General features: G+C 29.1%; 1 protein-coding gene across 2 annotated transcripts in view; it reads right to left on the reverse strand.

Moving 5' to 3' along the window:
• The window catches only part of LOC101240045 (fibrillin-1), a 178,117-nt gene that overhangs the window by 32,111 nt on the left and 126,936 nt on the right, over positions 1-19,070 (reverse strand). For both annotated transcript variants that reach the window (XM_065795472.1, XM_065795473.1), the window contains 6 exons: positions 13,329-13,451; positions 12,717-12,839; positions 10,366-10,488; positions 6,852-6,974; positions 5,080-5,202; positions 2,300-2,422 (listed from right to left, as the gene is read on the reverse strand). In XM_065795472.1, coding sequence (XP_065651544.1) covers positions 2,300-2,422; positions 5,080-5,202; positions 6,852-6,974; positions 10,366-10,488; positions 12,717-12,839; positions 13,329-13,451 — 738 coding nt within the window. The remainder of the gene's footprint in view (positions 1-2,299; positions 2,423-5,079; positions 5,203-6,851; positions 6,975-10,365; positions 10,489-12,716; positions 12,840-13,328; positions 13,452-19,070) is intronic.

A 19,070-nucleotide genomic window follows, 5' to 3' on the forward strand; every position in this document is an offset into this window, starting at 1 on the left:
TACGACTTTATTTCTTCTGAATAAACGTCACGTTAACGATAATCAAAAGATAATTTAAATATTCTAAAAGATATAAGTTTTTGCGTAGCGCAAAACTGCTGAGCGCGTAGGCAAATCGCCTTTTCGCAAGCAAAATGCGAGCTGCGTAACGCTTCTTAACAAGGCCTGTGATGGTTTCTTGTGTTTTATAGTTTTTGGTACTTTATTCATTTTTAAATTAGATTGAAGAACTTGACTCAAAGCATAGATAGTACTCAGAACACCGTTTAATAGCCCAAGCAAATGCCTCATTACTACTAATAAACCCTAAGTCGTAACAAAGGGCTCCAAATTTGGCCTCCAAAATGCACACCAAAAGTACAAACAGGGACACCATCCATGCGCAACATGGCACTGTAAATACTTTGATATTTTTCAGCTGTTGATGGAATCAGCCTCTCTGAGAGCTACCACAGAGTTCGGGAAACCTGACTACCAGCTTGCCTCAGAACCATAAAACTGAGTTTTAGAGCTGTACCCTCATTAGGAGATAATAGAATGAGTTGTTAAGTTATTAAATGAACACAAATTATAAAATGAACACAAATTGACAAAAAATAATGTGAAAAAAGCTGTAAAGAAATCAGTGGGCAAGTACGAAAAAATAATTGTTGGCAAAATAAAGACAGACCCTCAAATATTCCATTTGTTAGCAAAAAAAAAATGGTGAAACACAAATTTCAAAAGAAAGACAATATCGGTGCAATAATCTTTAACAAGGAAACAATCAACAATTGCCTAACTGATAAATTTAATTTAAACAAGGAAACAATTGCCAAGTGTCTTAATGATAAATAAATTTCAAATCTGTGTAATCTTGAGTCTGAAGGAGACTAATACAGGACTACAGCGCTTCCAAAATTTAATAAGATAATATAAGTAGACATTGACTGGGACCGGAGAGGTGCGTAAAAATATTTTGTAATTAAAACTTTTTTAATTGGGGAATAATTTTAAAGAGTGATATTTTAAAGGGACATTTTGAGGCTTGAACAATTTAATTAACATTGATGTTAAGAAACATAGCATCTCTATTAGGCCAGTTTTAACAGAATGACCTGATAGAAATGCAAAATAAAAAAAAAGCAGACAATGTAAGAAATTTTATAAAACAAAACATCATGAAAATTTTCTCATATGAGAACTACATACTAATTTAACTACTTTTTAAAGTAGTTAAATCCAGATGTAGTTCAGTATGATTCTATCAAAATGCAGTTTGACAATGTGTCTGTATGTGTCTGAAAAAACAAATAATTAAATGTTTCTGCTCTGTAAATGGATTTCAAATATTGTTAAGTTTTTACATACACAGATCTTTAACATATTCATACTATCTTGAATATTTTAAAATGAAACCTTTAGAACTTTTCAAATTTAATGTGCTAAAGCATGCAATGTTAAATTCAGAGGGATGAAAAATTCAAAAAGTATAAAATAATTAAACTTATTCAAAAACTTCAGTAGTTATTTTAATCTGCGGGCAGTTTGGTGGACTCAAGCGTTTTGCTATGAATTTGATGTCTCTCCAATTGTACCACTCTATGGTCTTCTAAGACTAATGACAAGAAGCAAGATCATGCCAGAACCAACAGGGGTCATCATGACTTCGATAAAATGACAAAAATTTAGATTGCAAGCATTCCTTGATGTAAACATCCAAGTAAAGTTGACAATCCAACAAAACCTCAAGATCTCAAACTACAGCTGCCTATTATTTGCCACAAGAGAAGTTTCTTACCAAATTTATCTAATGATTTATATTTGAACTTGTTGCTGACAAGTCCACAAACAATTGAAGAGTAAAATATTGAACCTGGGAGCTGTTGAACCAAATCATATTTGATGTAGGTTTGTCATCTACAATTATGCAGCCATTCAATTTTTAAAGCACTTTGTCATAAGGTTTTTGAGCTCAAGTTTTAGCAGTCAGTGATTGCTTATCTGACCGGTTTGGATCTTTAATGGCTTGATAAGACTTGAAATTGAAAAATTTCTCAACAGAATTTTTTGATGTTTTGATGACATTTTAATTAAGAGAAATATTTTAACTCGTTTGTTGATATTTATTTAATTAATAGTATCATTTCCTAATGTAAATACGTTAAAAAAAAAAAAAAATTAAAATGTGTTAGTAACAAGTTCTAAAACAAAATTTAACATTCCGAATTTAACAATCACATGCTCTATCAGTAAATATTGATTATAATGATTTTATAATTTCTAAACAATTACTAATTTAAAATAAAGAAAAGCATACCAATACAACTTGTTTTAGTGGAGTCTAATTGAAAACCTTTGTAGCATGAGCAGCTATAACTTCCAATAGTATTCGTGCAATTATTGTATTTCCAGTTACAAGTGGTCAAACATTCATTTACATCTAAAAAAACAAACAAATTTTTAAGCAGAGATAAAAAATTAATTTGAAAAATCCTTAAAACATTGATGATGATTTAAAAGGATTGCAAAAAATATATTATCTATTTAAAACTTATTATTTTGTAGTGTGATAAAATTTCATTATAGTACAGCTACATTTGGATTATTTTAGAGCCTAAAAATGGCCAAATATCTAAAAAGAAAGTTATTATGCTAAAGTTGTCAATATTCTTAGCATTAATTCAATATTAGTATATTTAGTTTTTACACAATGACCAGGCATTAAAATTGAACATGAAGCAACAATTGATAAAAACAAGAACAAGTTGAAGATGAAGAAAAGAAAATGTCAAGATGCCATTAGTTTTTTAGCTAAACAAATCTCTAAGAGGTCACTAAGAGGATTTTGAGAGGTCACTAAGAGGATTTTAAGAGGTCACTAAGAGGATTTTAAGAGGTCACTAAGAGGATTCTAAGAGTTCACTAAGAGGATTTTAAGAGGTCACTAAGAGGATTTTAAGAAGTCACTAAGAGGATTTTGAGAGGTCACTAAGAGGATTTTAAGAGGTCACTAAGAGGATTTTAAGAGGTCACTAAGAGGATTTTAAGAGGTCACTAAGAGGATTTTAAGAGGTCACTAAGAGGATTTTAAGAGATCACTAAGAGGATTTTAAGAGGTCACTAAGAGGATTTTAAGAGGTCACTAAGAGGATTTTAAGAGTTCACTAAGAGGATTTTAAGAGGTCACTAAGAGGATTTTAAGAGGTCACTAAGAGAATTTTAAGAGGTCACTAAGAGGATTTTAAGAGGTCACTAAGAGGATTTTAAGAGGTCACTAAGAGGATTTTGAGAGGTCACTAAGAGGATTTTAAGAGGTCAATAAGAGGATTTTAAGAGGTCACTAAGAGGATTTTAAGAGGTCACTAAGAGGATTTTAAGAAGTCACTAAGAGGATTTTAAGAGGTCACTAAGAGGATTTTTGCAATGAAGATAAAGCTGAAACAACTAAACTAAATTATTGGTAAATATGATCCTGTGTTAAATAAAAACACTTTAAGAGATTAAACATATAAAAAAATTATGAATATAAAAAAATAAAAATCTAGACTAAATATAAAAAATAAAAAAATCTAAACATTTTACATGTTACTTAGCTCTCTAATCCATAAATTAAAATTGTGGAATCAAATATAAAAAAAATAATTTAAAAAAAGCAACAAAAAACAAACAAAACAAAAAAAGCAAGTCTTCAAATTTGAAATGATGTGTGACTAATAAGTTATTAAAACTTTTGCTTTGCTATAGGCGTATACCATGTCAGAGGCTGTTTGGACTAAAAACATAATTCTAATAATTTTTGTATAAGCAAAGAAGAAAAATTAACCATTCTTCTTTTTACTGTAGTTGTCTTTTGTTATTATGATGTCTGCCAGACAACATCATTGAATTTAGCAGTAAATATATTAAATATCTATCAATATCTAAAAACAATAAATACTCTATGAAAGGTAACTTGGTGCCACAAGCAAAATCTTTATCTATCACTGCACAAAAAATTCTATCCATAACATAATGCTGACAACCAATAAATTGTGGTTTGTCGATATTTTTCTTTGAAAATATTCTGTGCAGTAGGGGAATTACACCATTCTTTTTTGCAGTGTTAACACTGGTTGTATCAGCATGATCAACTTTATTGAAATTCACAAGTTTCATTAAGAAATTTTGCTGTTGTAAACTTATCTGCCTTTGTAAATGTTGATTTGTAAACTGATGCTTGATTTGACGTTGAAATATTGATACCATGACTGTTGTTTGCAGATTTTAGCCATTTAATGGGTTGATACTCTGGTGAAGGATCACCAAATTGCTTGCAATTTTATGTTTAATATAATTTTTATTTGGTAATAAATCTTCTAAAGACATATTCCCTCTTTTTCTAAGTGACTGCTAAAATCAAACCATATTATGGTTCTAGATATCCTTATTCTTTTGCGTATTAATCAAGGTCAGTTTTGACAGACGACTTTAAAGATTGCAAATTATATGAATCATGAAAGCAAGATGAAGGAAGCGAATTCCAAAGAACTGATGTTCGAGGAAAAAAACTAGACGAATAAGCGTTTTTGGAGCACTTAGGAATAGTCACAGAAAAAGGATGACACTTAATTGAATGATGAGTAACACGAGAATGAATTTTAGTAGATGGCACAAGAGACGCTAGCTCTTTAGAGCAGTGCCCATTATAGTATTTGTAGAATTATTAATCACAGAATCACTTATTTGTGCAACATATAATATTTAAAGCAACACATAAAATAACTACAATTGAGGTATGAAAATAACTTTAAATGCGGTTAGTAGACTAATGGTAGAATTTTCAGCTAACAATCATAGGATTTGAGGTTTAAATTGAGCCTATGACTCTGTAACTCAACTTGTTTCAAAAATGCGTGGAGAAAGGGTTGTAAATTTTACAGGTTAAATTTTTTTTATTTGTATTGTATTTGTTATTGCAGGAAAAGGTTTAAGAAATAACTGAAAGTTATAAAAAAAATGAATGTAAAAATGTAATAACAATGACCTTTAAAAAAACAAATAAAAAAAAATTGAAAATCGTACCATAAAAAAATCAGTGAAATTTAGCAGAAATCTTACCAACACAACTTGTATTACTGGTGTCAAACTGAAAACCACTCTTACAAGAGCAGTGATAACTTCCTATTGTATTTGCGCATATATTATTGCTCGATTTACAGGTAGTCAAACATTCATTAGTATCTAAAAATTAATGCACTCACATATACAAATTCATATGTGTATGAATTTTTGTCTCTCTCTCTCTCTATATATATATATATATATATATATATATATATATATATATATATATATATATATATATATATATATATATATATATATATATATATATATATATATATATATATGCATATATATATATATATATATATATATATATATATATATATATATATATGCATATATATATATATATATATATATATATATATATATTTGGAATTTCCTCGGAATTAGAAAAAATGAGGTTGGCAATATATGACCGATCTCAAACTCTTAGAGGTCGGCATCAGGTTGGAAAAAAAAGTTTGACACAAAGGGATTACCATAAAACATAGAAACGAGGTTGGCAATTTTTTGCCAACCTCAAACAATTTCAAGTCCGTAGTTAGGTCAGCATTGTCGAATGCCGACCCTATTTTCGAAGGCTGTATGTATATATGTATATATATATATATATATATATATATATATATATATATATATATATATATATATATATATATATATATATATATATATATATATATATATATATATATATATATATACATATATATATATATATATATATATATATATATATATATATACATATATATATATATATATATATATATATATATATATATATATATATATATATATATATACATATATATATATATATATATATATATATATATATATATATATTTATAAATAAATAAAAAAATGTATATATATGTATATACATATATATTAGGGCCCTGCGAACCGCCTTTTTTGGTATTGAATCGAATCCAAATCGAATCAGGCGTTGATTCGCAAATCGAGTTGAATCTCGAATCAAATTAACATTTTGAGTATATCTATGTTTTAGTTAAACTTAAATTTCTTTAAAACGCTTATTGGACTTGTGATTCAATTCAATTTGCGAATCAAGACTTGCTTTGAATAGTGATTTGATTTGAAACTAAAAATAGTGATTCACAGGGTCCTAATATATATATATATATATATATATATACATACATACATAAATATATATATATATATATATATATATATATATATATATATAAATATATATTAAGGTGCATCAAGCGGTCTCTACTTTTCATAAACAATCTGTCCCTTCCATGAATAATCTTTCCCAACAGTGGTTCAACAGAGTTGGTTATGAGCACCCATAGACAATTTCAAGACAGATTTTTTTTGAAAATAGGGACTGTTATATATATATATATATATATATATATATATATATATATATATATATATATATATATATATATATATATATATATATATATATATATATATATATACATTTATTTATGCTTTTTTATGAAATATATTAATATATACATGTATATATTTTATTACTTTCTTTTCAGTTTTGTTTCACCAAATTTTGTACTGATCTGATGCTAACCTAAAATGGCTTTAGATCAACATTAAATGCCGACCTTTTTTTCTTTATTCTGAGGACTGCCTAAAGGATATATTGGTTCATTAGGCAGCTTTATAATGTGGTAGTAGTGTAGTGGTAGAACACTCACTTCATAAATTAATATCTATCAAAATTATTTATTTATAAATTAAAACTATCAAGCCAAACATACCAATACAACTAGTTCTCCTGCCATTGAATTGATAACCATAATTACAGGAGCAGTAGTAACTTCCTATTGTATTTGTACAATTACTGTTGTCCCAGTTGCACATAGTAGCACATTCATTTATATCTAAAAAATTATATATATAATACTATATACATGATATAATAAATATATATATATATATATATATATATATATATATATATATATATATATATATATATATATATATATATATAATATAACATAATTTAATATATATATAAATATACATATATATATATATATATATATATATATATATATATATATATAATATGACATAATTTAATATATATATAAAAATACATATCTTATATAATATATATATATATATATATATATATATATATATATATATATATATATATATATATATAATATATATATAATATACACACACACACACATATATATTTGCGTAGTTGACTTAACTTGTTGTTTCACATTAAAAAAGTTGTCAATTATGGGTGAATGTCAATATATTCTAGTAAAATTCAACATAATTTATATCAACTAAATTCCTTAGATGCCTACAATTATGACTTTTTATATTTACAATTACTTATAAGCAATCACATTATGATGTTAATTAGTAATATACAATCTAACAAGATTTAAGTTTCAATATCTAACTTTATAAGTTTCAGCAGTAGTGCTTGATTTTTGAAAATGCAAACTCATTTTTTCAGGGTAAATTCATATAAAAGTATTAAACAAATAGACAGCTAAATATTGTTGTAGTGTTAGAAGCATCATATACCTGATGGTGTGCATAAAAAATGTATCAAATGGGAAGCAGCAAAAATTCTCCTTTTAAATCATCTGTATTTTATGAGAAAGCCCATATTCGAATATTTACAGAACACAAGGCCTGGGAACAAAGAATCAAACTGTTTGACGATGCTTAAGTGAGAGCAATTCCAATCAACTATCAATCAGCCTAGCCTTAAGCAAGCTAAAATGAGTGAAAAAGTGCTAGCTTAGACATTTCTATTGTGGCCTGCAAACGCAGAACAACTCATCAAAAATCTAGATGGATTACCAAAAATCCAGAATCAGTAGACTTGCGATCCTAGATAATAAAATGACAGCAGGCTGATTTCAACTTTGTGTATGAGAATGTGATTGATGAGGTTAAATGTTTTTACAAAATCAAAAAACACAGCAGTTGATGAGCTATTGTAACCAACAGCATATCTTCAGTCATCTATTACTTGTATGATGGCATCAGTTGTATTTCTTCCAGGAAAAAAAACAAATTCACTATTTGATAATAATGTTTTTAGGAGATGTTTAACCAATTTGTATGTTTGCGGATGTTATAGTAGGAGAGTCAGTTGGTAGAGATGAGTTATCAAATTTCGAAATGAGTATGCATAAAGTCATTTGGATGATACATTTTTAACACAATAGTTAAAAAATTGTAACTAGAGCTTTGACTACCTCATGCACGATAAAGTAATTTAATAATTATGCCGTCATAGCAGGCTGTTGTCAATTTGATGCATTTGATGAGTTTATTGATATTATATTTTATTGAGATTAGAGACGTTGAAGATAGACAACTCTAGTGAAAAAGAGATTGGCTTGAAATAAGGTGATATATCTGGCTTATTAATTTCTTACCAAACTATATCTATATATATTTTTATATAACTATATTTTTTTGCAAATTTTTATATATAAATATATAATTATATTTTTTATATATAGCTATAACTATATTTTTTTGCAAATTTAGTTTCTGTGTGCAACCTGTGGATTGGGATCAATAGTTAGCATGCATGTGACCACATACTGTTCTTTTTATTGACATATTTATATTTATTGCTGTAGCAAAATGCTTTCCAGATGGCACTAAATTGAGCAATAACATCAGCCAAGATGTTACATTGGCCCTAAAGACCAGCCTTGTATAAAAATTGGTATTGTTTTATGCATCATAGGATATTCTCTGTCATCCATTCTTGATCACTGTATACTTTAATAGTACATAAAGACTGATGTTTATTTTGTGCCTCAATGATAGCATTCTGGAAGGCAAATGGAAGAATTAACCCAGTAGGTCAGACTCAAGGTTTGCAAAAATACTATGCATATCAAATATCTAATTATGTCGGCGGCATCTGTGTCTTTAATTTCCCTGGATCACATTTGGATACATTTAGGTTTTGGATGAGTGTTTTTATACATATAGGGAATCTTTATTGGAAACTTTATTAATTGAAGATAAAGATGGGTCTAGTGATTTTAGAGTTTTGGAAATATAACACCTTGGGGCATTTGTTCTGACAATGTCATAGCAAGATAATTTAGATACTTAAGTTGGATTATGATTTATTTTTCATAAGTGGAACTTCTTACAAAGTGGCTTGACATCACATCCATTAAAATTGCCAGCTATGTCAATCATCCATAAGCTATGTAAATCACCAGCTATGCAAACCATCGATTAAGCCAGCTATGTAAATCAGTGGCATATTGTTACAAGACAAATGAGTATTCACATGGTAGCCTATGTGGGCAGGTTCTGGCAATAACTCAAAGTTTCCATATTTCTCAAGGTATTCAGCAGTTTCGAACATTGGCTGACAATAGGCATAGGGAATAACCTCTGGATGGTATTTGTGTAGTTAGGATTGACTATTTTATACCTGTTCAATCGGGTATTCCTTTAAACAGTTATGTTCACAAAAAATTATTAGGTACTAGATACATTCTTGAATACAACTGATTATGTTACGAATGGTGGAGGTAAGCCATGTTTCAGTGAAAAATTTGATATGTATGTTCATGTTTTCATGTATTTGAACAAAGTGAGAACTACCTTAGAATTGATGGAGCGTGTGTTGTTAGTACAATTGGCAATTGCATTGTGATCAACTATGGTTACTATGTAGTGGCTAGAGGATTCAAAGAGATATTACTAAAGATTTAAAGAAATTTCACTGATTTAAAAGAAAATGCTGTTGATGATGTGTAGGTGGTAGATGAACAGTCTGATGTTTGTCTGTTTGGTCTATATAGTTTAAAAAAATTTATTAAACCTGTAATACTCTGACATCATATGTTCAAAGACAATTCTATTAATTAAGATTCTATTCATTTTAAAATGCCTATTATCTTTAAATTTAGATTTATTAAACTTAAAATTTAAGATTGTGTTAATAAACTCCATTGAATTTCTTAAGCATACATTAAATCCTTGTACTATCAAAGTACACATTAAATCTTAGTACTCTCAAAGTGCTAGGGTTTATCATACATTAAAAATGATCAACTTTATTTCTAGTACCATTTAAAGTAACTATTCTGAAACTTGATGAAACTTTAAAAAACTTTTAATATCAAAATTACACTTTGTAAAACTTTTTGTTTTGCCTTATGTACCATTTTTTATTTGCTATCAGTATATATTGATTATGTTATTCTACTTTCACAAACAATTAATGAGTTAAAATAAAGAAAAACATACCAATACAGCTTGTTTTATTAGAGTTAAATTGAAAACCCGTTTCACATAAGCAGCTGTAACTTCCTATAGTGTTTATGCAATAACTGCTGTCCCAGTTACAAGTGGTCAAACATTCATTTACATCTGAAAAAAAAAAGTTTTTAAGCAGAGATAAATGTGATCAAATATTCAATTAAATCTGAAAAAAAAACATAAGTTTTTAAGCAGAGATAAAAGTAATCAAGTAGTCATTCATTTCTGTCTGGAAAAAAAAACACATTTCTTTTTAAAGCTGTGATTAAAAATTGCTTTTGTTTCAAATATTTGATTTTCTGATCTATTTGCATTAAATTTATATTTAAAGTGGGAATATTTTTTAAGTTGTTTATGTAACTTTGTTAAGTTGTTCAACTATTTGGACTGTTGTTTGTACTCTGGACTGTATTTGGACTGTATTTTTTCTATGCATTTCAAATTTGAAATTTTTATACATTCAAAGTTTTATACAATCAGCATTGAAAGTTTTATTGAGTAAAATAAAGCAGGTTGTTATTTTTTACCAAGTCTTTATTAGTAAGTTCTCAGTCATCTTTAAAGCTGCATTTTTAATACATTGTTTTTAAAGTTGTGTTTTTAGCATATTCTTTTTAAAGTGTGTTTTTAGCGCATTTTTTTCCATTCCTTGTAATTCATTTGCAAACTCAACTTACAATATGTCTATTATGTAAAAGTGTAAATTTTTGTTTTTTTGTTTTTGTGAAAAGCTTAAAAGCATATACAGATAATATCTGTATATGCCTTTAAGCTTTTCACAAAAACAAAAAAACAAAAATATTCAATATAAATAGTTTCATTGCAAAGCCCAGCACTATTTTTATAACTAGATTACAATTTTATAAACAATTAACACACAAATATAAATATGCTATGCTTTTTAAAGTTGGTATGAAATGAAAAAAATCTATATATCTGATATATAGATTTTTTTCATTTCATACCAATTTTAAAAAACATAGCATATTTATATATGTATGTGATAATTGTTTTAAAATTGTAATCTAGTTATAAAAAAATAGTGCTAGGCCTTGCAATGATACTCAATTGATGGTATGTGCTCTGCACATAGTAAGCAACCGGGGCTATGGCCGGGGCCAGTTTTGATAACTCATAGCTGTGACCGGGGCAGGGTTTATGACCAGGGCTGCATTAATATTTATAGATCCTATAAAAATGTTATTTTTAATCAAAATTTATGATATGAGCTATAATTAAAAACAATACTTTTATAGGATCTATCAATATTGATGCAGCCCCGGTCAAAAACCCGGCCGGGGCTGCATTAAAATTGATAGATCCTATAAAACATTGTTTTTAAATAAAATTCATGTTAAAAGTTATAATTAAAAGTAACATTTTTATAGGATCTATCAATATTAATGCAGCCCTGATCATAAACCCGGTCTCAGTCACGGTTATGTGTTATCAAACCTAGCTTATATATTTGCACATATATTTTTTCCTGTAAGAAGGGATTTTTTCTTCTACTTTTACTTTTTTATATCTTTATTTTAAAACTTTTGATAAATTACTGTTTATCTCTTGCCTTGCTTAGCACATGGTTAACTGTATGTCACATGTTTCTTTAGTTCTGTTTTTTTGATCCGTTAACTGTTGAAAAATGATTTAAAATTCATAAATTTTTATAATTTCAAATTTAATTATTTAATCATAAATCAACAGTTAGGGAGAAACTGGAATTCTACTGCATTGGCGAAAAAGTATTTTTGTTTCCTTGTAACATTCCAAAACCAGTTTTTACAGTTGACTGAATTATTCCTATTTTGCACCATTTTTATTTATTTTTTGTCAGTTTATTATTACAATATAGCAAAGGCAGTTGTTGAAACGAATGTAGTAACAGCTTAAACAGTAGCAACAGTAGTAACAACATCAATAAGAAAATTGTTTTGATAAAATGTTTTTTTTTTTTTTATAAATAAGAATTTTAGTTATGTTTTACTTGTAAAGAAACTTTGTTGAAAATATATACTTTGTTTCTTTTGGTTAATATTTTATGTTTTTTTAATTGTCAATAAATTTTGTTAAAAAGATGTATTTTGTTCTTTTTTCTCAACAATTTATAATTTATTAATTGAAAATAAATTTTGTTGAAAAGATAAACTTTGTTTCTATTTGTTAAAAATTCATGTTTTGCAAATGTTGTAAATTTTGTAAATAATATTGTAATATTGTAATATTGTAAAAAAATTAATATTGTAAATAATTTTGTGAAAATAATGGCATATAAGATGACCAAATAAAATCAAAACTAAGGAATAAAATGAATCTGTATAATTTTGAACAAATCTTACCCTCACAACTTGTTTTATTGAGGTTAAACTGAAAACCACTATTACAAGTACATTCATAACTTCCAATTGTATTTTTGCATTTACTATTGCTCCATTTGCAGGTAGTCAAACATTCATTAATATCTAAAAATTAATATACTCACATACACATGTTTACAACATTTTTATTATTTACAACATTTTTGAAAAATATCTGCTGCACGTTACTAGTGTACTATATGGTGTGTGTTATATAACACAGTTAAATAACAGCTGGGTCTCAAATGAAGAAAAAAAATTTAAATTATACTAAATTTTCAAAAATAATCATTTTATAAAAAACATCAAAAAAAAATTATAATTAAAATATCGTGTAAAAAAAAACTTTTAATATTTTGTTTTTTCATTATCCTGAACAATTTGTAAAAATGGAGAACCCTATTTTGAAAAAACATTATTTTTGCACAGAGGTCTTCAATTATATATTAGAAGAGTGATTAAATAACTACAATTGAATTTGAAACATAACTATATAAAATAATTTTAATACTAAAAAATACAAATATATTCTAAAAAAAGATGCAAGCAAACAAGCATTTAAGTGCATCAATAAAACTACCAAGCAAAACATACCTATACAACTAGTTTTCCTGCTATTGAATTGATAACCATAATTACAGGAGCAGTTGTAACTTCCTATTGTATTTGTACAATTACTGTTGTCCCAGTTGCACATAGTAGCACATTCATTTATATCTAAAAAATTATATATATATATATAATACGATATATTGATATATAATATATATATATATATATATATATATATATATATATTTTTTTTTTAAACATCTTCGCTTCCAACAAGGCTGCAAGCAGCCACTAATTAAAGTTGGAAGTTACTGTAAGAGAAAAGATGAAGATTGTAGAGCAAGATAACGATTGACGGACGATTTAAAAGATTGCAAATTATATGAATCAGGAAAGCAAGAAGAAGGAAGCGAATTCCAAAGAACTGATGTTCTAGGAAAAAAACTAGACGAATAAGCGTTTTTGGAGCACTTAGGAACAGTCACAGAAAAAGGATGAGACTTAATTGAATGACGAGTAACACGAGAATAAATTTTAGTAGATGGCACAAGAGACGCTAGCTCTTTAGAGCAGTGCCCATAATAGTATTTGTAGAAAAGAGAAAGGGAAGCAACATTACGACGATGTGATAATGGTTGAAGGTTGGCTGCAAGAGCAGGTCCAACTATGTTTACAATGCGTTTTTGTACCTTGTCTAAAAGAGAAAGGGCATCATTAGAAGATCCGCCCCAGATATGGCAACAGTATTCCATACAAGGCCGGATTTGAGATTTATAGAGATAGAGAATAGAATCCAGAGTTAGAAAGTGGCGAGCTCGATAAAGAGATGCAACCTTAGCAGATGCTAATTTTGCAACCGATTTGATATATGGTTTCCAAGAAAGATTGGAAGTAAGAGTTAATCCTAGAAGATGAAGAGTAGGTGACTCATTGAGTACATCACCATTCATAAATATAGGAAGATCTAAATTATTGCGATAACGATTGGCTGAAAAAAATTGAGTTTTATCTGAATTAAAGTTCACCAGCCACTGTGAGCCCCATGCTGTAGCAGAAGTGAGATCTTTTTCAAGCTCAAATGCCCCCTCCAAGCAATCAGAGGGTGTTGGTTTCTTATCACGACAAGAATAAATGGTAGTATCATCAGCAAACAATGCCACCTTAGATGTGAGAATATATGGAAGATCGTTAATGTAAATTAAAAAGAGTATAGGGCCAAGGATAGAACCTTGAGGAACCCCTGAAGTTACAGAAATAAGAAGAAGAGTGTTGTCCATCGAGGACAACTTTTATGCTACGATTGGAAAGGAAGGATTCAATGATCTTAAAGATGTTGCCGGATACACCATACGAAGAAAGCTTATGGAGAAGACCAGCATGCCAAACTTTATCAAACGCTTTTGAAATGTCAAGAGCGATGGCCTTAACCTCTCCACCTTCATCTAATGCCTGATAAAACCTATCTGTTATTACTGTTTGCAAATCAGCTGTAGGACGAGAAGATCGAAATCTGTATTGATGATCAGAAAGTAAGTTATTAGATTCAAGATGAGAAATTAAGTGTTTGTTAATTAAAGATTTAAAAACCTTGCTTATGATAGGAAGAAGACTTATGGGACGGTAGTTAGACAAATCAGATTGCTCCCCAGAATTTTTGAAGATAGGGATAACAGATGCGGCTTTCCAGCAGGCTGGAAAACAAGACTCTGATAAGCACTTGTTAAACAGTTTTGAGAGTATAGACGACAGCTCCGGAGAACACTTCTGCAAGACAGTAACAGGTATGTTGTCTGGGCCACAAGCTGTAGAAGAGTCTAGGCAGGAAATCACTTTAGATACAGATGCTGGAGTGATATGAATGTCAAGCAATCGATCAACCTGTTTGTTGGCAATATCAGGTAGAACGCAATTAGTGGAATCAAGAGATGATATTGATGAAAAGTTTTTAGCAAACAGTTCGGCTTTGTCTTTAGGTGAGGTGACAAAGTCTGAACCATACAAGAGAGGTGGAATTATAGATTTGCCCTTATTATTGATATTATTAAAGATTCTCCAGAAGTCACGAGAGCCTAATTTTTGAGATGAGATACGAGATTTCATGACCTGAGAATAGCGGGTTTTGGCGTTAGACAAAACCTTTTTACAGTTGTTTCTAGCAGTAATAAACAGACGTCTGTTTTCTGGAGAATTGTTTTGCTGATAAATATGGAAGTAACGGTTTCGATTGGCAATCGCAGCAGCACAGTGTGAGGAAAACCATGGAGGAGAGTGAGGCTTGACCTGGAATCGTGGAGAGGGAATAAAAGATTCCATGCCAGCCTGAATCCACGAAGTTATGTAAGAAGCACATTTGTCGACAGGAAGTTGAAAGATTTCTACCCAAGGGCCATCACGAAGAAAATCACGGAAAGAATCCCAGTCAGCTTTACTGTAGTTGTAAGAGGTTCGATAATAGGGGTATTCAGGTGATGAAGAAGAATGAGATATTAGTTTTAAAGAGATCAAACTGTGATCAGAAGCACCTAAGGGTGAATGTGGAGAAACTGAGCACTGACTAGGATCAGAAACAAGACATAAGTCGAGTAGAGAAGGTAAATGATTAGGGTTGTCAGGAAAGCGAGTTGGAAAGTTGACTATTTGAGTTAGGGATTGAGAAAGGCAAAAGTTGTGGGCTTTAATGCCTGCAGAGTCACTGACACTAGAGCCAAGCCATTCAGAGTGGTGAGCATTAAAGTCACCGACAACAACTATATTAGCTGATGGATAAAGAGAGAGGGCTTGGTCAATATGATCAGAAACAACATCAAAAAGAGTGCAGTCTTGAGATGAAGGAGAGCGATATAGAACAAAGAGAAAGGCAATAGAGCGAAGTGGTGCTAAACGAAAGCACATGAAAGAATAGTCTGTGGATTCAAACCTAGTTTCACGACAAACAGGTGAATTCTTACGAATGTAAATGCCCAGGCCAAGCATGTGACTATTGGAGTCTTTACGAATCAGAGGAAGATAACCATCAACACTAAGATCACAAGATGAGACAGCTGAACTCAAATTAGTCTCACAAAGAGCAAGTAGGTCTGGTGAACTTTGCAAGAGATAAGACTCAACAGAAGAAAAGTTACTTTGAAGACCACGAATATTAGTGAATGATAGGTCTAGAGAACTTGGTGATGATGATGGTTTTTTGTGTTTTATAGTTTTTGGTACTTTATTCATTTTTAAATTAGATTGAAGAACTTGACTCAAAGCATAGATAGTACTCAGAACACCGTTTAATAGCCCAAGCAATTGCCTCATTACTACTAATAAACCCTAAGCCGTAACAAAGGGCTCCAAATGTGGCCTCCGCAATGCACACCAAAAGTACAAACAGGGACACCATCCATGCGCAACATGGCACTGTTAATACTTTGATATTTTTCAGCTGTTGATATATATATATATATATATATATATATATATATATATATATATATATATATTTATATATATATATATATATATACATATATATATATATATATATATATATATATATATATATATATATATATATATATATATATATATATATATAGTATATATGTTACTGTTATCCGCAGTACCAGGAATTAGCTAAATGCTAATGTTTATAATATATTTAATATTGCAACTCTGAGTTTCATGTGTTATCACAATCATCAGGCAAGTAGTAAAAGTTTAATTTTGCTATGATTTGTTTAGTGGACGTTACGGTTTATATTTGTATTTTAGATCGTTACAGGACAGAAATTGATTAGTAGTTAGGTTAATAATATTATTAATTTGTTTTTAATTGGCTAATAATTGTGAAATAGTTATATGTTTAATATTGTTTAAAATATTTTTTATATGTTAATGAGTATTATTTGTGTATTAAAAAATAATAAAATAAAAATAAGAAAATAAGAATTAAAATTGATATAAAAATATACATAATATTATGAAATATATTACAAAAGCTGCGTATGTGAGTAATTTATTAGTTAGCTTAGAGACATATGGAGCAGATTAGTATAGTTATTTTTATTTATAGTTGTTATTCAGGTTTGTAGCGAGCTTTGTAATTTTTTAATAAGAATTTGGTTTCGTGGCGGCACTTTGATATAATTTCGGTTCTCTTATTTAACAGTTCTTCAGGTTTTGGATATGATATAATAGTAAATTTCTCATACAGACATAGTGGGCATCTTTTGGAAATATTCGAGTAGGGGGGTACTGATTTGAGAATTGACCATGTTAGCATAGGGGTTTCATTAAAATTGTTTTTTAAATCCCAGACATAGTTTGATAGGGTGGTAGAATTTTTGTATTTAATATTGTTGAATGATGATTTGTGGTTGTTGTATCTGGTTTTCCACTCACCTTCCGTTAATCCTATATAAACTTTGCTGCATTGGTTTTTTGCTGCGATGATGCATTTATATATAATATTTGTGGATTTGCACTTACCATTCAGGGGGCATTCTGCTTTGTTTCGACAGTTGCATTTTGGATCATTATTTTCAATTCTTGGGAAGATAACTTTTTTGTTGTGGTTTTTTATAATTTTTTCTATATTTTCGGTGCAACTGTAGCTTACCTTTACAGTGTTTCTGTTTAAGATTTTGTGAAGTTTGTGTGTCTTAAGGAAGTTTTTTTCTAGTAAATACAAGAATATTTTTGCAACATTTGTGAAGACGTTTTTTTTAAATAAGGGGTTGAACCATATGATATTGCGTTTACGATTTTTCAGGGGTATTTTTTGTTTAATCTGATATTTGAGGGAGTAGTTTTTGTATCCGCTATTTTTTAGTGCTTGTTCATATTCGTTTTTAGATTGATTAAATATAACTTCGCTGGGGGAATTTTGTGTGTCTGTTTGATATTGAAGTAGGTAAGTGTTTAATAATTTGTGGTGGGTGATTAGAAGATATGTGGATATATTAAAGATTATCGTTGGGTTTTTTGAAAGGCTTATGAGTGTTTTGGGCTAAATTAAAAGTGACATTGAGGAAGTTAACTGATTTAGGATTTGTTTTTATATCTATTTGAAATCCAACGTCTTTAAACTTTTGAATTATGTTTTTTCGCATTCGTTCCATTTCTCTGCCGTTAGAATTGCGTATTATCAACAAGCCATCATCACGGTAAAGCCCTATGTCAGTTTTTATAATTATATTAGATAATTCGATGAGAATGTAGATCCCTACAAGTTCGCAAATTTCAGCGCCATCGTAGCTGCCCATTGTTACATCAAAACTTTCATGGTTCAATTTTTTTATCCATGTGTTATTGTTGTAGTAGAGGAGGGATTTTCAGCTATGTGTTATAATAAGTTGGTCGCCTGTTATTGTTGTGTGTTGTTTTGCAAAGGAAACGGCTTTATTAAATATTTCTGTAGTTATAGATGGATAAAATTCATTTATGTCAAATTGGATGAAGAAACAACTAGTTTTGTCTTCTATGCCGTTAAACCAATTAATAACGTCGGTGGTATTTTACCATTGGTTTACTTTTAGGCTATTTCTTAAGTATGTGTTAGTGATGTCTAAGATTTTTTTGCTTATTATTCCGATTTCGCTTTTTGCCGGGTTAATGAGACAACAAGCAGGTTTTGATTGAAAGTTTTCTTTATGGTCTTTTAAGGTGATAAATGCTGGAGATTTTGCTAGGTATTCTATTCGGTTATTTAAATTTAGTTTTAAAGCTATTTGGTTGGCTTCTAGGTTGACTGATTTTTCTAAATTATCCGGTGCTTTTTTATAGGTTTTTGTAACATTTTCG

Source organism: Hydra vulgaris, chromosome 04 (genome assembly GCF_038396675.1).
Source record: "Hydra vulgaris chromosome 04, alternate assembly HydraT2T_AEP".
NCBI classification, from domain to species: domain Eukaryota; kingdom Metazoa; phylum Cnidaria; class Hydrozoa; order Anthoathecata; family Hydridae; genus Hydra; species Hydra vulgaris.